At 47.1% G+C, this 25,301-nt stretch overlaps 1 protein-coding gene across 8 annotated transcripts in view; it reads left to right on the top strand.

The window, feature by feature from the left end:
• The window catches only part of CTNND1 (catenin delta 1), a 56,959-nt gene extending 51,302 nt beyond the window's left edge, over window positions 1-5,657 (top strand). For 7 of the 8 annotated variants that reach the window (XM_054972721.1, XM_054972716.1, XM_054972718.1 and 4 more), the window contains 3 exons: window positions 1,807-1,854; window positions 2,895-2,986; window positions 3,635-5,657. In XM_054972721.1, the coding sequence (XP_054828696.1) occupies window positions 1,807-1,854; window positions 2,895-2,986; window positions 3,635-3,646 (152 nt within the window). In that variant the 3' untranslated portion in view covers window positions 3,647-5,657. The remainder of the gene's footprint in view (window positions 1-1,806; window positions 1,855-2,894; window positions 2,987-3,634) is intronic. The other variant, XM_054972719.1, reaches the window with a different exon arrangement.
• The last annotated feature ends 19,644 nt before the right edge of the window (window positions 5,658-25,301 follow it).

The following is a 25,301-nucleotide window of genomic DNA, read 5'->3' as shown; positions in this document are numbered from 1 at the left end:
ATCTTATAAGATACGAACTACAGTCAGGATCAGGTCTCCCCCCCCCCCCCCCGTGTCTCGGTCTCAGGTCTCTTTGAACAGCTACAATAGCTGCGCTCACTCCCTCCTCCCCACTCCCCCCTTCAGATTCTGGATCTTCTTCTTGCTCGAACTCTTGATGATTAAGCACAAAATCCCTCAGCTGTACTTCCAATATTATCTTGTAGGCTTGGTCTTTATATCTAAACCAGATACCTTCAGGAAATAACCATTTGTATTTTATATCACGCTTTCTCAGAAGAGCTGCAAACCTTTTGTATTTGAATCTTCTTTTCCAAGCTAGAAATGGAACGTCCTTCAATATCTTAACCTTGTTACCAAGAAAGTCCAAGTCCACGTTAGTCGAATTATATAAAATGGTGTCCCGAGTCTTCTTAGATGAAAAGTCAATAATAATCTCGCGAGGCAGCTGACGCTTCGTTGCATATTTTGAAGATGTCCGACGGACTTCCAGCATATCGCTTTTTAACTCTTCTTTAGTTGCCTTTGCGAATGACGCCAAAAGTTCCGACACCAGATCCTTTAAATTTTCACTTTTCTCCTCCTTCACATTCTGTAAACGCAATACCGTCTGAGCACGGTCCACTTGTAGTCCTATCAGTTGATTCTCCAAAAGCTTTACTTCTTTGTTTGTAGCTCTCATGAGTGTTGCATTTTCACGAGTAGATTTCTCTGCCTCGAGCGCTACATCTTTAGTGGTTTTCACTTCATTTTCAACTGAACCAACCCTTTGTCCGATTTCATTTAGCCTATCAACAAAGGGCTTCATAGCTTCAACGACCGACCGTTTAACCACCTCTTCAAGAGTCTCTCCCTTCCCCTGCAACGCAGCCGAAACCGATTTGCCCACAGCAGGGCTCTGCTTTTTCGTCGCCATCTTATGGGGGGGGGAGTCCGCCAACTAAGTTCCAAAACTCAATGAAGGGGAAGATATCCAAACCTTCTTAAGCTTCAACTCCCACCAATCCTTCGCATACGCTTAAAGTAACAGAAGGGATCCGCTTACTTACAGGTTTTCACCTTAAATCTGCTTGTTGCTGTTCTCCATGGCCCGGCAGCACGCGATGTGCTGCGCAAGTCTGCCGGCCTCCATAGGAGCAGACGGGCTATTTACCCCCTGGATCAACTTCAGGGGGCTCTTCCCACAGCGCTCCGGACCCTGACCCCCTACCTGGGAGTCCTGGGGGTTAACCCTTGCAGGTCAACCACCCGGTCAGGCTGCTCGGCCGCTTCCTCCCGGACCTGCGGAGAGGAGCGTCCGACATGGCCGGGAAAACGAAACCAAATCCCAAAATATTTTAGAAAGCTTGTAAATGCCTTTGCTCTTTACCCTTTACCGAGGAGTTGGAGTTTTTAATATTAGTTCATTTGCAAGGACTGGTGGTTTCTTAGTTATTGTACTATCAATGCTGTTCACACTGAGGGCCCATTTTAATGCATATAAGTTGAAAGAATGCTTTTTTTGTGTGAGAAGTAAGGCAGGGTCAATGTTGTAAAAAATACAGAGAGTCATAACTTTCCATAACTTAGAAGCCAGAACCAAGGTTTGTAATACAAAAATAATTTAATAATACTATCCTCTAATCATAACCCAGCATCTCAATTTAGCAGGAGGATATGCAGGTACCTACTTTTTTTTTTTTAACCTAATGTGCAGTTACTTTTGGTGAGTCATGAGAGATATCTGCTAGGGCCTTTGTATTCAACATTGGCATTGGCCACCAGGAACTTTTTGTATTGATTGTACTGATTTGATTCTTTGTCCAGACAAGAAATCTTCTCGAGAAGAGATTCAGATGAGCAACATTGGACCAGGTATGGGACCTTTGGGGGCAGAACAGCTGTCTGGTAGAGCGTTTCTTTTTTTACCTACTTTGAAAGAGTGATTGCCCCATATTGTCAGGCAATGAACACAGATGTGATAGCTGGTGACATTACTACTGCCTACCACCTTTTTTCTGCATGGCTTCAAAAGTGCGCTCAGCCCTTTGCGTGGTTCAGGTTATTCCTTCCTTAGCTAAATCCTGTGCATGGACTTGACAAATTGCATAGATATCAGATCAAAAACTTTAAGTATGCAGGATCTGTTGTTGAGAACGAAGCTCCTTCCACTAAGCTTGTTTCATCTTAGTGAGTGGGGATTCATTCATTGCTTTCTGTCAGCGCACAGTGTTCTTGCTTTCAAGAGGATAAGGAAAGATGTGCAGTGCCGCATCTCGAGTGTGGCATTCTCTAGTGCCTCCATACGTATATTGTTAGCAAACATGCTTACTCCCAGTTGACATCCTAGCAAGCTGCAATAGGATTCTTACCAGGCAAGATGAAGTTCATGATATGAACCCTGTAGACTTGTCAGATTTGAGAGGAGGTCCATCCTCTCCTCTTATCTACAACTGATACAAGTACACGAGCTTCCAGTTGACATGGCTGTTCTGTCAGCAAATGCTAGCGCACACGTGATATCCATAGGCTGAAATTATGCAGTTAGTGCCCTTCCTTCACCCAGGATCTCCCAGAACCAAGCAGCAGTATCTGCTGGAGGCAGTAGCAGCATCTGTTGGATTTTTCTGGCTTCCAGTTCCATAGAGGCATGGATATCACCATCCCAGCCTGTCAATCATCTGTTCTTAGTTGAAATATTGTACTACTGGGCCCCCAAGCATGATGCTGTGCACATTTGGAGCCTGTGAAGTTGTTCCATCCATGATGGTAGAAGATGATGATCATGTTTGTTCCCTGACTAGATGAGGAGGAGCAAGGTGCAGCTGGAGGAAAGGAAACTAATAATTCCTCCCCCTCTTCAAACCTTGGGTCCATCTGAAGTTTGCTTGTCCTAAGTGTGTTCTTGATTTCAGATAACTACTCTACACTGAATGAGAGAGACCATAATAGGACATTAGAGCGATCTGGAGAAGAAATGGAGTCTATGAAAGGAGCACCACTGATGGTAAAGGCTTGCATTTCCTATTGGCTGAGACCTGTGGAGTGTTTGCAGTCACTTAATGGAAAGGGGGATTGTGGTGTTGAGGGGGAGAGAGCAAGTGGTGTTGGGGAGGGGAAATGCTGGGTTTGTAATCTGAAAGGCCAGAGATTTCTGAAAGCAGAGAGTGCCATGGGACTCATGCTTGGACTATACCACCTTTTCTGATTTTGGAGGATTATTGAACTGTCAATTAACCCATCTTTCCTTTTTTGAGTTCTTGGCCTTCAAACTGACTCCTTGTCCTTCATCCTTTCCAGTGACTTTTCAAATAGCTGCTTTTCCTTTCCCTTCTCTTCTGTTTAACATGCCATCCTTACTAACAATACATGTGTCCACAGCAGGAGGAAAGGGAGGAATCCTTTGAGGAAAATGACCAGTTTTACCCTCCTATGGTACGTTTTTCCTTTTGAAAGAGGATCTTCTGCTTCTATATGTATATAAAAAAAACCTGAAGGAGCAAACTAATCAAACTTTCACAGGGTCAAATCTGAGGCTTTGCTTTATCTGGTGTCCGAGATTTGCTGCACGTGTTTTTGCTGCCTGATGATTCTGTCTGATTCTGTTTGTAGTGTGGATGCTGGCTAGCATTAACCATGTTCTTTCTTTCCACAGCAGAAGATCTAGACTTGCCACCACTTTGCCTTCTCTGTTTTGGGTTTATAACATACAAGTGTGTATAACTTTGTGGTGAAATGAACTAATTTTTTAAAAACTCTTGTTGGCACCCCAGGCCAGCCAGCCAAATGACTGGCTTCCAGAACCACAGGGCCTTACATCTCCCTGTAGATGACTGCGCATTCAGTCCTCCGGACACTTTTTTTTTTTTGTCTTGCAAAAGCGCAGAAATTTCTGAAGACCAAATATTCTCGATGGATCTCACTATGGCAGACACTTAAATGACAAGCTTCTGCTGCATCAACCAGAAGCCACGGATGCAGACGGATCTCAGCTGAACTCTTACATACTGGAACTAGTTTTTCTTAAGGACCTGTCTCAGAGGAGAGCAGAGAGACAGTCTCCTCCTTCTCTTAGCCTATAGAATATATTTTTGTGTGTGATCATTTTTTCAAACAAAGGATGCTGGGACTACTGGAACATTCCTGGTGGTAGGGGTGGAGAGGGCAGGTGGGTGGGGAATGACAAAGGAGGGAACAGCTTATGAGGGAATGCATCTGGCCCACCTGGATGCAAAAGTGGCCTTAGAATGCCTCTTTGGGGAGACAGCCCTCCCTATCCTCATACACTGAGGAGGAATGTGTGGGTTTGCATCTATTTTCTCCTGTTCTCATTTGCTTCTCTGTGGTTTAACCTGGAATGGATGATCTCTGTTGAGGAAGCTATTTATTGGTGGGGGTGGGGTGGGGAGCAGCATGAAGTGCAAGAGGCTTGAGGAGGGGGGAAGAGGCCGGAATGTGTTAAGTGGAAGTTTGTGGAAAGGAAAGGGAGTCTTTATCCCTAGAAGCAGTAATGTTGGAACTCCAGTGAGGAGGGGATAACATGAGGGTCCTGGTTTGGCAGTCAAAATCCAACTGGTTAGTGCCCAGGTTGGGCTGAAGGTGCAGTAGGAAGCTGATGGCAAGGGAAGTTTGGTAATGGGGGAATTTGTGCGGGGGGGAGGGAAGGCTGTCTGTAAATATTGCCCGTATCCTTCCATGCAGGCAGGGGGATGAAATGGTTACCTATCACTATTTACATGTGCCTTTCTTTGCCACTGTGAAATAACTTGGTGCATTTGGTGGTTTGAGGAAGGGAGAATGCCTGGACTGGTGAGATGGACTGGTCCAGATTATGCTCCTGTCTTCTTCCTGGCCTCTTGCACTAGAACCAGAATCATATTTCCATGTATTAATAGCAGTACTGGAGAGGTTCGTCTTAGTAGCAGGGAGAGAGCAGGAGTGGATCTGTTAACTACTAAAAGTTTCCAGGCTGGGGAGGGAGAGATGAAAGCATTGTTGGGCAAGGATCCTGATCATCAGTACATAATGCACCTTAACGGCATGCCTCTTCAGGGAATAGGAGGAGTTCAGGGTCATCTAGCGGATCGTTCTCCTCATCTGCCAGGCAGTAGTCAAGGGGGCGATAGAGACTAGCCCTGGGCACCACATTGGTAGCTTCACCTTTTCTACTGAAGAGGATCTCAGCCTTTCCCTCTCTCTCCTTCGGTCCTGCTTCAAAGCACTGCCTCAGCCCAGCTGCTGGAAAGCTCTGTTGCCCTCAACTCCTGGGATTCTCTACATACACACAGTCCACATTGCAGAAGATGACATGCCTAACACAGGAGATTTCGTGCCTCTCGTATGCTCCAATCCCAGTTTTTTCTTTCCTCCTTGGGGGGGGGGGATTGGGAGGGATTAAACATGCAAATCAGCCTTTTGAGGGAGGAGTTGCTCAACTTTTTTGAAACTATAAAATGCTATTTCCTTTTATAATTACAGATGAACCAAAAATACCCTTCCCCACTGACCAATTCAATACTGTAGGGGGAACTAATAACTCACTGACTTTTGCTTTTCCTTTGCACCCCAGGGGAGGGGGATATCCTGCTGTTCTTTGAGTCCTGCGCTCACTCTGTAATGCTTTTAAAATGAAATGATTTTTATATAAATAAAGTTTTTAAAGTGTGTATTTGTTAAAATGGAATTGCCTATCCAATTTCTTTCGAGTTCATCTTTTGTTGTTAGTAAAGAATCTTTGTTGTTTAAATCCAAGCTTCCCTGTATCCAGGTGCATCCCCTGGGCAAAATATCGAAGGGTGGACCTGTTCATGTTACAAAAATTCCTGTAACTTGCTAGCTGCTGTTTTCCTTTCCTTCCACCTTGCATGGTTCATGGAGCAGCACTGCTATTTAAATTCATGATTGATGTGAAACTTGGCTGCTTAAGTGCCACTGGACTCAAATCTTGGTTTTTTAAGTGCCTTCCATGTAATTTTGTGATCATTGCTCTCAAACTCTGCATGGTGGAAATGGAGAACTATAAACCCCTCCCTCCGCTTCTAGAATTGCTGAGGATTTTCACTATGTGGCCTTGACTCCAATCTTAAATCTTTCGCTTCATCTCGATTTTTGCCTCCCCACCTTTTATTCCGATGTCTATGTTTATATTTGAGCAGTTGCCTCATCTGTTGCAACCAAGATTTGGGAGTGTGTAGTCAGGAAGATGGAAGCAAAGGGCTTCCCCCCTGCAATACAGTCACGGGATGGCCTGCTGCAAACTACTTAAAATTCCCTCTTGGGCAGGTTATCTCTATGCAATACTTCAGTCACTCCCCTGCCCCGCCTGTGCTGCTAGTAGCTGCTTGCTCTTCAGTCCTGCTCTTCCTGTTCTTCGGATGTTGTATCAGTTACTGGTTTTATTTCGCATGGAATTTTTGTGACAAGTACTCCAGATAATGGGGGGGGGGGAAGGATATGGGTTTGCCCCAATTTCTGGATTATGTAAAACAATTCCAAAGAGTAGCAAACCTGTGCACATCTACTAAATAATCTTTTTATGTCAGAATGGCCCACTGGTATTGGCTTACCATTTCAAGTTTGGTAGACCTATTCTAATAGGCTTTGAGTATCTCTAAATTTGCAAAATCTGGCTGGAATGCACAACCTACCAGTAATCTTAACCTTACTGTCAACTGCAGTGCCTGCCAGCCAGCATCTGCTAGGTACTTTGGGGTATCTTTTTTTTTTAAAATTATTTTATTTGAAAATTTAAAAAATAAGTCTCGTACAAAATAGAAATTAACATGACAACAAGAGTGAGAAACCTACACGTAAGATTTGAAAATCCATAAGCGATTTTCAAATACCTAAAAAAACGGCTGTCAGTAGTCTATATGCCATACATTTGAACGATTATGAAGTTGTAAGGTCATCTAGACATTGAATTATGGGAGGTGGGCGTTTCTCTCCAATGTTGTAATACAAGTTTTAGCTAGGGCGGGGGAATGAAGGGTCCATTTTTGTTGATCATTTAGATTCCAGGATACAGGTAAGTAATTTAAAAGTACATAAACATTTCAAAGATCAATGGGTATTCTAATACAAATTAATATGGATAATAACTTCTTCCCAGAAAAGTTCAATAACTAGACATAGCTGGAGTATGTGCTCAAGAGATGCCTCTTGTAAACTAATTAGACACTAAGTCCTTTACTATAAAGGCACTGTGGTGTCCAATATACTCTAAAAAATATTTTTTGCTGATTTAGTCACAGTTTAAAATACATAGAAGTAATAGGTATAGTATTTAAGGCCTTATCTCATTGCTTTGACAAAATTGGGCTATCTAATGCCTCACTCCATTTAGGAGTCTGCGTATCATATTAACCATCATCAAATATTTATAAATATTGTAGGTTTCATTTTTGCATAGATTCAATTAGCGTTTCTGAAAGTGGGGGGCACTCTGAAATAACTCAGTGCTGCAGGGTCACACTTGTATACCAACAAATGCTGTAATTGTAAATATTGCCATTCAGCAAAAGTTGACAAATCACATCTAGACCTCAGCTAAGAACATGACAAACACTCATCATAACCTATCAATTGATCCAAATAAAAAGCTGCCTATCTGCTGAAGGCTTCCATAGAAAAGATTTCCTCCCAATTTTAAAATCTGGATTGGCCCATAATTTTGTCATTTACAGTCCACCTTTCTCACAGATTCAAGGCAGATTACACAGTGTGAGGTTAGTACAGCCAATTTCAAGGATATTTCTATAAACAATGCCATATGGTAAATAAACACAAGTTTACAAAGAGAAAGCATTAGTAAGAATCCAATACAGAGTTGGAGAAGTGCTGAAACAGAACATAAGCAATTAGGCAACATGAAGCACAGATAGCTCATAGGAGCACATATTTAAAACAACAGTCTATAAGGCAATGTAGTGGTGAAGTCTATGGTCCCCAACTCCTTAGCAAAGCATCTGAGATTGCCTTCCTACAATACAAAAGCCTTTTTGAATAATTCAGTTTTGCATCGTTTGCGGGAAGCTAGGATAGTCGGGGCTCTCCTGACCTCTTCAAGCAGGCCATTCCACAGGGTAGGGAACCACCATAGAAAAAGCCCGTGTATGGACTGCTGCTAATTTCACCCATGTGCAGGGTGACCTTTGGAGGCAATCCTGTTCAGATGAGTGAAGTTGTCATGGAGGCGCACAGGGAGGGAGGCGGTCCTCAAGGTATGCCGGACCAAGGCCGTAAAAAGCTTTGTACATGATAACCAATACCTTGAACTGAGCACAGTAACTGATAGGTAGCCAATAGAGTGACGTCAAAATAGGAGTGATGTTTATGCTCCTGCTCGCTCCTAATAACAGTCAAGCCGCAGCGTTTTGTACCAATTGCAGTCGTCTAGTCAACTTGGATGGGAGACTTGAGTCTAGTGCATTACAGTAGTCATGTCTTGATCTTACCATAGCGTGAGTCAAGGTCAGCCATGTCGAAGTAAGAAGCCATCTTCCAGATCAGAGTGAGGTTAATTTAACGTGAAAATGGGTCAAATTAATGTTAGTGTGACGTTATGCACCATAATTCTCTAATTGCAGGGGGAACAATCCAGTTTTATGTGAGTAGGCCCTAGTGCCCTCCATTTAGAAAGGGGGGGGGCAGACAAGCAATCACCTTACTAAAATTCTGTGTAATCGTATGCTTAATATTTCTTGCAATTAGTATTATGAGATAAGTGATGACATCCGGGCACCATAAAAATGTCAGTTAGCAACTACACTCTGATATATTGTTTCCCAATGGCATCAATTCAGATTTTGTCCTATTAATTGAATAGCCAGAGAAATCCTCCACTTGAAGCCAGCTGGGTGACCTTGGGCTAGTCACGGCTCTCTGGAGCTCTCTCAGCCCCACCCACCTCACAGGGTGTTTGTTGTGGGGATAATAATGACATACTTAGTAAACGGCTCTGCGTGGGAATTAAGTTGTCCTGAAGCGTGGTATGTATATCAGTTACTATTAAACAATAAAAGAGCATCTGCAAATCATTCTCCAGAATTTAAAGTTATGTATGAAGCCATGGATGTTGTTATGATGTCTAACAGCATAAGTCAGGGGTTCCAAACATAGGTCAAAAATGAGAGAAAAAGAGGACATCTATGCCTAGTACCCCTCCCAAGACAATGATGGAGAAGAAAGAAAACTTTTAGAGAGTACCGTAGGTCTAGGAGATGAATAAAGAATTCAAACTGACTTTAGTCAATATAGCAATAATACATTTTGTCAAAAGCTTTTTCAGTGTCAAGTGAGAGACTAGCAACTTGATCAGACCTGTTACTATTTAACACAATCAAATCAAACCATCTAACCTTGCCTATTTTGTAGAAATCTTACCTGGTCTACCTGTATCAAGGTTGAAATAACCTTTTGAGGTCTATTAGCAAGGATGATGGTAAATAGCATCTACATTCATCAAAGAAATAAGATGAAAATTTGCACATTGAATGTGGTTCTTGCCAGGTAGCATCATATAGTGTCATTGGCAAGGAACCAGAGTCAAAGGTCTCATTGTGCAATTGATACAACTTTGGAATTAAATCTGAAAAGGTTTTATATTATTCAATAGGAAACCTATCTGGTCCTGCAGGCCTTCCAGTTTTCATATTCATTATCACTGCTTTAATTTCATTCATACTCAAAGATTCAGCAAGAAGCTGTTGTTGAATAGTATCTAAACATCAAGTGAGAAAAAATGCTTCCAAATCTTTCCGACAGTTCTTGCAGCTACTATGCACTTCAGAATAAAACTTATAAAACCGAGTTTATTTCAGTAGAGGCAGTGCATATCATATTTCTTTAGGGGTCTGTCCTAATCAAGGCTGGCCTGCTCTAGACAATTGCAGCTCTAGACAATTGCCCACAGAGGTGGAGCAGCACCAAGCATCCTTGAAACCCTGCTCACAGCCTGTTTTACTCCCTCCCCCTCTGTTGGGGGACAAAGTCCAGAGTGCCTGGATTAGCCCTACTCCTGCTTCTCTTCACCTTTGCTGCCTTGCCTTGGTGCATTGGGGGGGGCAAGGTGGGCAGGCAGTAGCTGCACCTCTTTCCAAGGGGGTAGTAGATTCCTTGGGGTGTGGGGTGCCTTCCCACAGTGTGTATGTGTGAGAGGAGGGCTGGTATAGCTTCCTACAGGGTGGATTGAGGCAGTAGGCAGTGGTATCTTGCTGTGTCTTGGTGGAGGGAGGGATGGCAAAACTTTGCTGCCTACAGTGTCAAGTCTTTGGGCCAGCCCTGACAGGTTTATGTACTCTCTGTACAACATTTGCCAACTGAAGTCATGTTTCATGTATGATGAAGTAGGCTTTGATCCACAAAAGTTTGTCACAGTAAATCTGTTATAAGATGCTGCCAGTCTCTAAAGCGAGCCTTTTGGAATTTTTAATACTCTAGTTCCTCCTCCTGGTCACTTATGGAATGGCAACCACACAACCTTGAGAAAGACATACTAGGAATGATTGTATAGCATAGAATGCTTCATCCCAGTGCAGAATTCCCCTCCTTTTTAATTCTGCATGCTCCTTTAGAATTCTGGCTAAGAGTGGGGGGTGCTATCATTAAAAGGCTACCACAGGAGCTAGAGCCAGCCATAAAACGTTAGGGAGCAACGCTATGCATAACTTAAAAGTAGAACCTCTGTTTAATGGGATGCCTTTTAAAATTAACATTGTTTAAGAATTTTCTGGTATGCATACTGAGCTAGCCAAGAAACCTTTACCTGGCAGTATCTGTCTTCATTGTGCAGGCATATTAACACACATGCAAAAGGAAAAAACAACAACTACTTTGGTTGTTGTGGATTTTCCCGGCTGTATTGCCGTGGTCTTGGCATTGTAGTTCCTGACATTTCGCCAGCAGCTGTGACTGGCATCTTCAGAGGTGTAGCACCAAAAGACAGAGATCTCTCAGTGATCTCTCCGGCCATGAAAGCCTTCGACAATACAAGAACTACTTTTCCTGACTGTCTCCTTTACATAAGCCCTTCTTTTATCATCCTAGCCATTTTTAACCTGCACTATTCCTTGTAATAATAGTTGGTGTTGAAAGGTTTTTTAGAGCATATGTGTACAGTATGGGAGTGAATCTGGCAGTATTTTGATAAGTAACCAGAATAACAAATAGGCAACCCTGCACCAACCAAATCCAACCCAACAGGGCAATTATTTACAATAGAAAAAATTAAATATCATAAAATTGTTTACAAACATATTTTATATTTTTAAAATTTTAAATATATATCTTTATATATATTATATAATAATATATAATATGTATAAAGACTGGATAAAAGTCTTTCCAAATAGAAGACATTGCACATCGATATGATGAACGTGTTCTTTTGTTACACATAGGCGCAACGGAGAAGGCTGAACACCCCCCGCAGCTCCGCCTGACAAATCCAATGCCAGCAAAGTCTATCATTTCGCATATAGCTTTATCAAGGGCTGACAATATTATTTACAAATTTCTGTAATATAATAAAGATTACAAATTATTTATATCCGATTGCAATTTCTTATCCCGTGTACTATTAAAGAACACTCCCACCATACTTACTCATTCTGTTTCCGATATCAAGTCTACAGACCTTTTCCACAAATGGCCATGTCTTTGCAGCTGGCACATTGTATCATGCCTAATTTAAAGGTCAATAAATGCTAAATGCCTCATTATTCTTAAAGGGACTTCACCAAATATGTCTTATAGAAAACAGGACAAGTCCCATTCGTTATTTAAACCTGTAGGGGCAAGTGATTTTAATTTAAATATCCATAAGGCTTCCTTCTGTAACAAAATTTTTTGAGAGTCACACTTTACATTTTTCTTCAATACAAATAACACCATCAACCCCACCCCCAAATATGACTGCTTTACATTCTAGATCCACTTTTGTTCCTAAGGTAACCAACACTAAAATAGATCCAGAGGAGTTAGCCGTGTTAGTCTGTAGTAGCAAAATAGAAGTCCAGTAGCACCTTTAAGACTAACCAACTGTACTGTAGCATAAGCTTTCCAGAACCACAGTTCTCAGTGAGGTGTCTAAATTAGAAACATGGGATGTCAGAGTGTGGCATAATTTATCTTTGGAAGAACGAAAGACATTGGATGGACTAAGCAATGACCCAGCTGTAATTATAAAATCAGCAGATAAAGGCGGGGTATAGTTATTTTGAATACGACAGATTAAGTTGAAGTTAATAGTTAAGTGATGAGTCCAGTTACATGCGGATTCCATGGGTCCCCACCAATCAAATTACAGCCTTAATTAAAATCATACTAGATGAGGCTTTGTTAATGGGGGAAATTACATCAGAAACCCACAAAATGTGTCTCCCCAGCTGCCAATATTTTCCATATTACCAAAAATGCATAAAGCTGGCTTTCCACCCGCAGGGAGACTGTAGTAACGACAGGAGACTGAGATCCAGATGCAAAGTCTGATCCTCCAACATGGAGGCGAGAGTTTTATTAAGAGGTTTTCAGGAAGTCCTGGAAAAGAGCAATGACCAAATATGTCTATAGCAACAGTTACAGCAACAGTCACACATTCCAAACCAGTCACAGCCAACTAAGCAAATATGCTGTGATCATGCTTTGTCTTATCTGTGAAGCATGGCGAAAGGTACATCATGAGCTTTAAAGTGTATGAGAATATTATTTAGAGTGTATGGGAGTATTGTGCTCTGTGAAGGATGAGAGACTTAGATGAAACATATTAAACTACTCCCTGATTCTTCCTGTGTGGCATGCCAACTGACCAGGAGACCAGGAATGTAAAGAGTCAGCTAATGCAGGCTGTGTGGCATGCCAACAGGAGACCAATAATCTTGGGCTGTAATTCAATACTTGAACTTTTTACTTAGACCAATTCTTACAACCTGCAGTTATAGACACCGATATTTATTAAGGACTCAACCTCCTTTATTAAAATGGTTGAAGGTTTTCCCCTCCCAACAGATGCAGTCTTCATAACATTAGAAGTCACCTCTTTATACACTTCAATTCCCCATGACAACTCCTGCTTTGTTGTGGATCTAGCACTATCCAGTAGAGAGGTACAATCACTGCCCATAATGGCAGGTAAACCTGCAAATATTTGCAGGTAAAAGGGGTGGCCATGGGTTGCTCCGCTGCTCCTGCTGTTGCAAACCTATATATGTCATGCTTAGAGAGCGCACAGGTCCTATATAAGGACCATAACCCGTTCTTCACCAACATCCTCCTCATGAGGAGGTTCACTAATGATTTATTTGTGCTAGTCCAAGGGGAATGGGAAGTTGAGAGATTTGCTGAATGCTTAAATACGGTGAATCCCAACATAAAGTATACATGGCATGTCCATCAGGATTTCATCAATCTCCTGGATGTAATGGTATATAGGAACAGTTCAAATATTATCCTGGTTAGACTATTCAAAAAAGAAAATAACGGACTGCAACTCCTACGTCCATTTCTCTTCATTTCACCCTAATCACTTATGTAATAACATCTCCTTTGGACAAAAGTTGAGGCTGAAAAGAAATTCATCTTGTATATCTGACTTTAGAAGGGAATGCAAAAATCTGAGCCAGGATTTTATAGACCGGGGCTATCCAAAACAAGTGATATCTAGGGCTAAAGAAAGAGCTATGCAAATAGATAGAAATCAACTATTTAGCTCTTAACAATGTCAAACAGAAGAGAGAATTAGGTGGGCTATACATTACACCCTACTGTCTAATGGGATTAGGGGCATTGTAACCCGTTATTGATACCTTCTGGAAGACATTGAGGGTTGCAGTCTACCTGCTACTGTAGATCATAAACATACACGTAATGTTAAGGACCAGTTGATACATTCAGATTTTTGTACCCTGGTAAATAAGGACATGAACCACTTGTGGCCACTGTAATATTTGTACTTTGTCCATGTCAGGTGATTCCTTTGTTAGATCTGATACAAAGGAATGTTTTCATCTTAAGCCATTTTCAACTTGTAGTACGTCTGAAGTAGTGTATGTTAATAGAATGCTCCTGCCTCAAATTGTATGTGGGGAGCACAAACCGAGCCATCAAAGTCAGGATTCAAGAGTATGTGTCTAAAATTAGGGGGAGACACTTGCAGGCACCTCTAGCCCAACATTTTGAAGAGAGACATAAGGGAGAACAGAAATTTAAATACATGGTGTTATTTGTATTGAATAAAAATGTAAAGTGTGACTCTCAAAAAAATTTGTTACAGAAGGAAGCCTTCTGGATATTTAAATTAATATCACTTGCCCCTACAGGTTTAAATAATGAATGGGACTTGTCCTATTTTCTATAAGACATATTTGGTGAAGTCCCTTTAAGAATAATGAGACATTTAGCATTTATTGACCTTTAGATCAGGCACGATACAATGTGCCAGCTGCAAAGACATGGCCATTCGTGGAAAAGGTCTGTAGACTTATTTGACATCAGAAACAGAATGAGTAAGTATGTTGGGAGTGTTCTTTAATAGTACACGGGATAAGAAATTGCAGTCGGATATAAATAATTTTTGTTTTTTTAATTATTTAAATAAAGAAATAAAAATAACAATTGAAAGTGATACAAAGAACATTAGGTTACATCAAAAAGAATATATATGGTATATAGTAGTAGATTTGAGCCACATGAAAGATATAATCAGAATATATAAGATACATGAATGAAAGATCTCTTCTTCAATTCCATTATATAAAAAAAGAAAAAAGAAAAAATATGTATAATAACTTGTTACAATCATACAAAAAGAACACAACAGTAATAAGAACATAATAAAAGTACAATAAAATATATTTTAAAAAGAAAGTTGACAATTTCTGTGGCCTAATTATATAAATCACATTAATTGTAATTTTAAAAGGTTTTTGTTTCTCATTGGCTCACTTGCTTAAGCATTCAGGCACTATACAATGGATGCCCAATAAGGCAGAGATTTTTTTTTACTTGTGTAGCACCTCCTACCTGAGCTTTTTTTAAAAAACGTATGATGCATTTGAAATTATGTATTTAAATCATAGTAGAAGTCTAGAAGTTTAAAGTGAAACCAATCTGCCTAAAAACCCAAAAATTAATTGTACTTTCTAAATTTACCTATTATATGTATAATAAATTGATCCAATCATGCAAAAAGAACGCAACAGTAATAAGAACATAATAAGAATACAATATAAAAAATAATATTTAAAAAGGAAAATTGGCGATTTCTGTGACCTAAGTTATATAAATCACATTAATTGTAGTTAGTTGTCAGTAGAGATGGGCACGAACAGCAATATGAACCAAAAAAAGCCACAAACAGCCCAATCTGCTGTTCGCAAACAAGCTGTTTGTGAGGCCCCATTCTAAACAAACAGGTGGCCGTTGCAAGCCTCGTTGGTTGCTGTTCGTTGCTGTTTGTCAAGCCAGACAGTCTGGCAGCTGCAATCAATTCCCTTGGCAACTTAGGCAGGGATTGTCTGAACTCTGTCTGAACTCCTGCTGTTGCCCTAGAAACCCCAATCTAAACCCAATTATCTTGATAGTCAGGTCTTCCTTTCAAGTGTAGAGCTCCAAATTTGTTACACGAAAGCAAAGACCATGGGGGAGGGGGGGCTCCCAGCTCTGGCTAGTCTTTGTAGACAGTGGAGAGGGAGAGAGACAGCAGCTGTTGGCATTTTGATAGAAAGACAGGGAGAGTGCATTGGAGCTTGAATTTTCTTTGTGTGTGGTGGGATATGGATCTACCCCTTCAGGTTCCAGGGCTGCTGCCAGGCTCTGGGCCAAGCTATTATTTACTATTGGTACCTTTCCTGCTGCCTGCTCAGGTAAAGTTTCTGGGAGTGGTGCAGTAGGGATCTTACTTGGATGATGGCTGGAGGAGAGCCTGCTGGCCCCCACGAACAACCAACCACGAACATGTTCATGAACAGGGCCATGTTTGTGGTTGTTCATGAGTCCCTGTTCGTGGATGGCAACAAACAATGAACATCATGTTTGTTTGTTTTTCTGTTCGTGCTCATCTCTAGTTGTAAGTGACAAAGTATATGAGCTTCAAAATTAATTTTCCCCTCCTTCACCACTGAGATACATCTAAATAAGATATTTGAAAGATATCTCTGAAATTTATCCCAAAATAAAATTCCAAACATTTTGCTTTCAACATTTTCTCAGCCTGTTAAAATTTAGTATCTTAAATTATTAGTTTGATTGTCTTATTTTTATATATGCCAGATCTTGTAAATTGTCTATTATATAATTCGTCCAACATACCAAAAACAAGTTAAGAAACAAAATCCATACAAATAATTATTTAGATCAACAATAATAAGTAACGTAGTAAATAATAATAATAATAATAACATTTGAGTTATATACCGCCCTTCAGGACAACTTAATACCCACTCAGAGCGGTTTACAAAGTATGTCATCATTATCCCCACAACAAACACCCTGTGAGGTGGGTGGGGCCGAGAGAGCTCCAGAGAACTGTGACTAGCCCAAGGTCACCCAGCTGGCTTCAAGTGGAGGAGTAGGGAATCAAACCCAGCTCTCCAGATTTGAGTCCCGCACTCTTAACCACCACACCAAATAAATGCAGAATGAATCTTCACTTTGTTGATCTCAACATCTCAACAAACATCTCAACAAAAAGATCCTCCTGGGTCGAAGTCATCTTGAACCTCCACGTAATCTCCACAAAAGCCCGAAGTGCTTCTTGTAAATTCCATTTCCAAGATTTATTTTCTCCCATCTTCTCTTCGTACTGGATCTGCTTATGATGCTTGTGCCAACTCCGTTTTTCTTTGTAACTCCATACGTTTCTTCTGCTGTTTCTTAAGTTCTTGAATAGCTTGATTAGTTCCTTGAGTTCCCTGATTTATTTTTTGGAATCCAAAAAGTGGTTTTGATCTGAGCTCCTGATACTCAAAAAGTCCTTTCATGGTTGAGTCCTTATTTTCCAGGCCTAGTTCTTGAATCTTCTGATCCACTGGGCACATCTGGGTTAAAGTATTTTCATACTCTTGCTTTAATTTTGTAAACAAAATTTTGATCTTGCTTGTGAGAGAATAATTTTTTTTTGAGATATTATGTCTGTAATTTCTTTTAAGGCTGGTTCAGCTTTAGCCTTTTTCTGGGGGAGTTTCATAACTGGAACCATTTTTCTTCAATATAAATCTTTCTTTACCTAAAAAGTCAGTTCATTCTTCAGGCCAATAGGTGGTGATTGTGTAGCAAAAATGCCTTTCTCAATCAGCCTGTAATAGTTTTGACTATGCAGTCAGAAAACGATCATTCTTCAACCATATTCCCACCCCCCCTCTCAAAATAAAGTTATAACGTGTAAAACTTTAAATCCTTTAAGTCCTTCCTTATTTGAAATCAGTTGTCTAATTTCTTCTTAGGAAAGGAGTGAAATAAAACAGCCAGTGGAAGTAGGGGGTGGGGGGAAGGAGAAGCAGTGATAATATTCAGAACTGGCTGGATTCCTAGATATGATTTAAAAGGTTCCTTAATTATCTGTTAGTGTGTCAAAGTGAAAGAAAATCCCAGTTGTTTTTAAATCCCCAAAACATAAATAAATGCCTAGTACTTTGGTATATCAGTACTGAGTTCTTAAATGCACGACCTTCGTCTTTCGACTGGAGAGCAAAAATAAAACACAGTTCACAGTTTCCTTCTTCTTGAAAAAGGAAAGAAAAAAGAAAAGAGGTCCTAGCACAATTAAAAAGATAAGTTGTAGTTACAAGAGATCCAGGCATCTTAATTGCTTTGCAGCAGCTCGGTCCTGTTTTGCTACAGCTGTTGTGTGACTCAGAGTTCGGAGGGAATTCAGCCCCCTCATTAATTGAGCCAAATACGCCCCCCCATTAAACCAATGCACTTAGCTAGGGTGTCCCTTATCAGTAAGGGACAGGTTCCAAGTTGTTTAGACCCAACATACCTGGCTATAGTCCAAAAACAAGAACTCGGCAAAGGAGCTAGCATAAGAGATCCTTAGTCAGATGCCATCTTGGATTATTATTCAATAATTTGTAATATTTATTATATTACAGAAATTTGTAAATAATATTGTCAGCCGTTGATAAAGCTATACGCAAAACGATAGTCTTTGCTGGCATTGGATTTGTTGGGCAGGGCCACAGGGGGCATTCAGCCTTCTTCATTGCGCCTATGTGTAACAAAAGAACACATTTATATTGATGTGCAATATCTTCTATGTGGAAGATCTTGTGACGATTTATTTCATCTTATTGGACTGAATATTTCTAAATGGGATATGGAATAATGGACTACTGGTAATCTAGAGAAACGGCTCCTTTAACGTTTTTGTCCAGCCATCAATTTGATGATGTTAACCTGTTGAATTATTTTTGAAATATTTATTGCGGTATATTAACTTATATTTATAAATTCACATGTCACTTTTAGCACTTCAGCACTTCATATTTAACATTTTAAAAATATAAAAATATGAACAATTTTATGATATTTATTGAGATTATTTATTATTCTATTGTAAATTATTGCCATGTTGGGTTCTTCTACCTCCTTTATCTTGTATTTTGAGAAGAACATAACTGACAGCCCAATCCTAAGAAGGGCACGGAAAGTGAACAGGAACCGAACTAAGGCTTGCGAGGGCGCATCTAGCCCGTACGCCCGCGTAAGTGGCCCTCCGCCCGCGCTGGGACGCGGCGCTGGCCCGCCGGCGGGCCAGCACCGGTGCAAGCCACAGGCGCCCGGGCGGCGGCGCAGGAGTGGCGTAGAGCCCTACGCCGACGCAGGGGGGGGCGGGGAGCAAGGCGGGGTCGGAGTTAGTCCGCTCCCTAAGCTCCTCCAGAAGCGGGAACGCCCACAGCGGCGCAAAAAAGCTACGCCACGGAAAAAGAAGGCGTAGCCCATAGGCGTCCATGGAACGGCGAAAAATCAGCCCCCTCTCTGAGCGCCCCGCCCCGCCCCTATGGCCCGAAGGAGCATAGGATGAGAACTATCCCGGGGACCAATCAGCGTGCGCGCCCGGCGTGGACGAGCCCCCCTCTCTGCACCCAATCACCTGCGACCGCGCCCTACAAAACATCCGGCCAGCGCCGCCCAAACCCCCAGGTAAGTGAGCACTGGGCCGGAGGCTCTGCCCGTCTGCTGAGTGGCATTGCCCCTTTGAAAACCGAAACGGGCTGAGGGCATTCACATTGGCAGGCGCAGAATGCACTCGGGGGACTTTGCGAAAAACTGGGGGAACTTCGCATAAAGGGGAAGAGGTGCAAATGTCTGCCTAACTCTCTTTCTACCGTGATAGAAAGAATGACTCAACAGCTAACTGGACTCATGCATGCTAGTTGCTTCTAACTAAGCACAAACAAACTAACCCTTCCGTGGCAGAAGGGAATGACACTTTGCAAATTAACCGCATGCTCTCCCGTTTCCTTGCAGGTGCCCTGACTCTGGCGCTCCCACCTGGTGATGACCGACGGAGCGCTGACAGGTAAGGAGGAGGTGGGGGGGGCATTCCGCAGATTAGTGCAAACCGCCCATTCACCTGAACCCACCCGCTCACTTGCCGCATTGGGTGAGGCCCAGCAGGGGTGGGGGGCAACCATGGCCGCCCCTGGCTGCCTCAGAGGCAGGCGCCTCGAAAACCACATGTGGCCAGGTGTTTGTTGTGACCAGCTCATTCCCTCCCATAAAGGTAAAGGCTTCCCAAGGCTGAGTGCATCCTCGCCAGACCGTCAGGCATCAGCTGCTGCCCTCGACCATGTGCAACCCCCCCCCGGATGACGGAGTGTGGGGCTTGCCTTGCCAGTGGAACGAGGCAAAGCCCACACGTGTCTTTTTCCCCCACAGGCACGTCCAGGGCATGGCTGCTCCCCCGCGCCCCGCCCTCCCCAAACATCTCTGACGGACAGTTGGCTGCATCCCAGGAAGCACCGTCGCGCCGCGGCCTGCATCCCAGCCTCGCCCCTCCGAGCGGGAAGGAGGGCTGTGTGGAATGCTCCGGCTCCCTCGCCAGCCTAAACGCAAGCCCGCTCTTTCCAGTGCAATAAAACGAGATGTACAACTGTCTTCTGTGTCTGCGAGTCTGACTTCGTCCTCCGCCCCTCCCCCAACACTCCCGTCACATCTCCCCACCTGCACATTGCCACAAATGTATCCGACACACCCCGTCTTGCCTCCCCGCCCCCTCCCTCCCTCCTCCTCCCCCCCTCCTCCTCTGTATTTGACCAGTGTCTATACCACCCATCTGCCGAAGAGAACTTGATTCTCAGAAGCCTATGCCACAATAAAACTGGATAGTTGTAAAGGTGCTACGGGACCCTTTTTGAATTCGCTACCACAGGCTAACACGGCTAACCCCCCTGCATCTATGGCCAGGTAGAGGGTTGGGGCGGGGCATGTGAGCGGGGAGGGGGATCAATCCCCGGTGGGGAGAGTAGCTGGCACCCGATAAGCCAGGGAGAGGGTGGTGCGAGCTGCCGCTGCAAGGGGGCGGGAGATGGCAGGGGAAACGGTCCGCTCGCTGGAACCCTAGCCCCCACCAATGGAGAATCCAGGGTGGTGGCAGGCGGATGCCATATCCCGGGCAGGAGGTCTCGCGCGCCTGGGGAGGGTCGCCCCCATCGCAGCCGCAGCCCCAGCAACACAGTCCCATGAGCGGCCGCCTCCCAGAGTGGGTCCAGCCCCTCGGGCGTCTGCAGCAGCCCCATTGGTCATTCCAACACCTTCCACCCCAGGGCGTCCTGCCTCGCATCCAATCCCGTGGAGCAGTTGCCAGCCTCCCACGCCAACAGGCCATGGTTGTTGGGAGGGGTGGGGTGTGTCCGAGGCTGCGCGTGGCTCCGCCCTGGCTCGGCGCCGTCTCCTGCGTTCAGCAATTGTGGCCACTCGCGTTGCCCTGCCGGGGGGGAACCACTCCGAGGTTGCCAGCCCCGCCAATCCTGCAGGGAAGGCCGCTGGCCCCGCCCACAGGGGCAGTGGAAGAGCGCATCAGCTGCGCAAAGTGGCTAAAATGCGGGAGCCCGAGGCCCCCCGGCTGGCTGCCACAGCGTGCCCCTTCCCCGGCCGGGCCATGCAGGCTGGGTGGCCACCCCAGGCCCGGGAGGGCCCCCCGATGGCAGGTTGCGTGACTGCCCCAGCTCAGGGCGGCATGCCAGGCAGGGCAGGTGCGTTAGGGCAATATGGAAGACATGCCAGAGCGGCCCCTGGCCAGTCCTTGTGCATCCTAAGCCCCCCCCCCTTGGAAGGGATGCGCTGTCACCGCGGGCCTTGTCATGCGCTCATGGTGCCAGGGCAGGATATGGCTGGCAGTTCACCAAAGTATCGCAGGCAGACACGGGTCCATGTGTAGATGAGCTTTATTCCCAGTCCCACGGCGCAACGTACAGCCAGGCCCAAGGGTTCACGTCCCGCAAGGATGCACTTGAGCAGCACAGCATCCCCGCAAGGGAAGAGGGCCCTGGGGCCATAGGAAGCCAACCACCACGGCCCCCTCCCCTCCAACCCACAGGTCTGAGACGGGGGGGCCTGTGCTGAACCTATCCATGAACTATGCAGCTGCCAGACAGAAGATAGGGAATTGTTACATCTCAGACCCTCCAAGGTCATGCCGGCGGGCGGTGTAGTTCGGTGGGCAGCACAGAAACACTATACCCACAGCGGTCCCGGCTGCATGGAGGGCGACGGGTGGCGGGAGCAGTGGGCGGCCAGGCTCGGGGCCCAGCTCATTGCCAAGGCAGCCGGGAATGACCTCCTGGCAGATGAGGGTGCGATGACTGCGCGGCCAGTTTACCTGGAGGAGCTCTTCCCTGGCCGTGCGGAGGAGGCCCACCTCATACGAGCGTGGCTAGACACGGCGCTGTGCGAGGTGGAGCATGACCTCCTGGAAGAGGAGGTGGCTGCGGGCCCTGCGCGCAGTAAGTCAGGGTCCTCGGCGCCATCCAGGGAGCCTCCTCCGCTGCCACAGAGGGCAGGCCGTAAGGGCCCGGAGGCGTCCCAGCCACTTCCGTCGAGGCGCAGGTTGCAGGTGCTTGCAGCAGATGCCGGGCTGCCACCAACGGGTGCCCCCCTCCCTCTCTCCCCCCTCTGCAGGGACCATCAATGACAGGTGGATGGCTGCCATGGACCGGGTTCACGGGGCATTCCAGCAGGCGCGGGCAGCGGCACCATGTGAGTCTCGCCAACAGGAGGGGCACGGGCATGTGGGGTGGGGCGGCCTGCGGCCGCGACAACAACCCCAGAGCCCACAGGGGCCCTGACGCTCCCATCCCCCACCTCTTGCCCCCACAGCGGCGCCCGCCCGGAGCCCCTCGCCAGATGAGGAGGAACTTGGGAGGGGCTTCACCGCCTGGTCTCCACCCCGCTACCCGCCACCCGCTGAAGACCCAGAGGGTGACCCAGTGGAGGGGCCTGGCAGGAAGCGGCCGAAGCTGGAGCCCGTCCCCGCAGACGGCCGGGCAGCTGCCGATATGCCATCCCAGGCACAGGCATCTTGGACCCCAGCCGGGCCCCTGCTCTGTAACGGGGATGCCGTGGCGGGGCCGCTGGCCTCCCCCTGCTCCGACGCGCTACCTAGCCCTCACCCTCCTGGCTGCTGAGGCCAGGGTTCTGGGTTGGCAAGCTGCTCTCTGGGTGCCTGATGCGGCCCTGGAATCGATTGGGAATAAAGCCAAGTTCGTTAACCGCTTTTCCCGTGCAGCCCGTCCATGGGGGGCGGTGGCTGCTGGCCGGGGCAGCTTTCCCATGCTCTCTACATGCAGGGGTTGAGGGAGCGGGGACTCGGAGGGGCCGCCTGGGACACCATAGGGGCGTAAAGGGCGAGTGTTTGGCCGGCCGAGCCCCCCATGGCCAGGCATGGCCCTCAGCGCGCAGCATGCCACAGGTGCTCCGCGACCCTGTCTCGCACAGCTCGGTCATGCTCCTGGGGCTCTGCAGGGGCGTCAGGAGAAAGGCGACCGGCGGGCAGCAGCCAGGGGTCCTCGCCTGGGCCCTCTGTGGCTGGCAAGGGGAGCTGCTGGCGCACGGCAATATTGTGCAGCATGACACAGGCAGCCACGAGCTTGGCGACGGTGAACGGCTGCATGGCCAGGCGGCCGCCCGTGTGATGGAGGCATCTGAAGCGCATTTTCAGCTGACCGAAAGCACGTTCGATCACCATCCTCGTGCGCCGGTGGGCCTGGTTGTAGTTGGCTCTGTCAGCGGGCTCATCCGCAGGGTATGGCGTCAGGAGGTAAGGCAGCAATGGATAGCCACGGTCACCTGCAAGGGGAGGCGGAGTTAGGATCTCCCTTCCCATCCCCGTCCCCTCACAGCTCCCCCACCAACTCCTGACCTAGGAGCCAGCCTCTCCCCTCAGGCCATGATGACAGGAGCCTGTTCAGGCCGGAGGTGGTGAAGATCTGTGCGTCGTGGACGCTTCCCGGGAACTTGGCAACGAGGTCCGTGAAGATCCCCTGGTGGTCACAGGCTGCCTGGACGTTGATACTGTAGAACCGGTGCCGATTCCTGTAGACCTGCGGCTCCTCTCTGGGAGCGCATATGGCCACATGCGTGCAGTCGACTGCTCCAATCACATTGGGGAAGCCTGCAAAGGAGGAGAAGCCAGCCCGGATGGGTGCCAACTCTGCCTCCGAGGTGGGAAAGTGGATGTGCTCGTGGATCCGACCAACTAGGGCGTCCAGGAAGGCATGCAGGCAGCGGCTGGCGGATGACTGGGAGACCTCCAAGGCCTCAGCCATGACTCCTTGGAAGGAGCCGGTCGCAAGGTAGCGGAGGGACAGCAGGACCCTCTGGAGGACGGGGATGCCCCGGGGAGCCGCAGCTTGCCCCTGAAGGGCGGGCGCGAGCTCCTCGCACAGAGCCTGTATGGCTGCCCTGTCCAGGCGGAAGCGGTCCAGGCAAGTCATGTCGCCCAGGAGCAGGGATGGCACCCTGGCCTGGAACCGGCGGCGGCGTCTGAGGCGGCGCCGCCTGAGGGCCGCTCGGACAAACACGGCTGGCAGGAGGTGGCTGGTCCGGATGGCTGGGAGCCGCGGCGGCAGTGGCGGGCACCAGGCGGGGATGATCAAGGTCCTGCCTGGAAGGAACGCAGGTTGAGTTCCAGCACCCTGAACCCCCCCCCCACGCACCTGGAAGCAGCAGGCCTACCGGTCTCAGCGGCCCGTTGCAAGTGGTGCTCAGGAGCAGGTCCTCTGTCCGCTGCATGGGCCGTCCCAGCCACCCTTCCCGGTCCTGCACCCCCTGTGCCCTCCTCCATCTTGCCGAGGGGATGGGTGAGCACATGACTAGGTGGCTGGTTCCCACCACTTATCTCGGGGACCGGACATTCCAGCGGGCACTACCCCCGTCTGCTGAGAGCACTAGTGGCGGCGGAAGCCAGCGCCAGGCAAACTGGACAGAGGCCGAGAGAGTGCTGCTTTTTGGGCTCGTGGTGGAGAATGCGGAGGTCGCCCTGAGCACGCACAGGGGCGCCTCGTCCCGGTCTCGACGACGGGCATTCTGGCAGATGGCAGCTGACAGGGTCTCGGCTGTGGGCAACGCGTCCCGCACTGCTCACTCGGCAATGAAGCGCTGGAATGATTCTTTCGGGCCCGCGCACAAACGAGTGCGCCTCCTCATGTCTCAGGGGGTTCCATATGAGCGGGCCCTTGACGAGGGGCTCCCAGGCCCAGAGGCGGTCATGCGAGCGGTCATCCCGGAGGCGGTGGTGGGCGGCCTGGGCGTTGAGGTCCTGCCCGGTTATTATTTGTGGATTCAGGGAGGCGAGGGGGGGGGACGTATGGATCGTGGCACATGTGTGACAGGGCCTCTCCCGTGAGTAGGCACGGCCCCTGAGGGTCCAGACCCAAGCCAGGCGGAGGCAGAGGCAGCGGAGTCTGTGCCCCCCCTGGCAGAGAGCGGGGCCCAGGAACCGGCAGCCCTTCCACCGCCACAGCAAGCCCCTGCTGCCAGCGACGAGGAGCCTCAACCGGGCCCGTCGGGGGGCATGGATCCGGAGCACGGTATGTATCTGTGGCCCTGCTGCTGGTGGGGCCAGGGACCGGCTCGGCCGCCGGCCTCGGCCACACATCCAAGGCCACTCATGGCGCCGACCGGTCTCAAGACGAGGGGCTGCGGCCGCAGTTGGAATGGGTGTGCTTGGCCCGGCTCGGTGGCCTGTGGCAGCCCATGTTGGGCCGCTGCTCTTCCCTCCCTGGGGCCTCTTCCCACCCATGTCTCGCTCCAGCAGGGACCATGCGCCTGGAGATAGGCGGGGAGGTGATTGCCCAGCTGCGCGAGCTGCCACCCTCCCGGAG

The sequence above is a fragment of the Eublepharis macularius genome, chromosome 2 (assembly GCF_028583425.1).
Source record: "Eublepharis macularius isolate TG4126 chromosome 2, MPM_Emac_v1.0, whole genome shotgun sequence".
Taxonomy (NCBI): Eukaryota; Metazoa; Chordata; class Lepidosauria; order Squamata; family Eublepharidae; genus Eublepharis; species Eublepharis macularius.
This window is presented reverse-complemented; position numbering and strand designations above follow the sequence as displayed.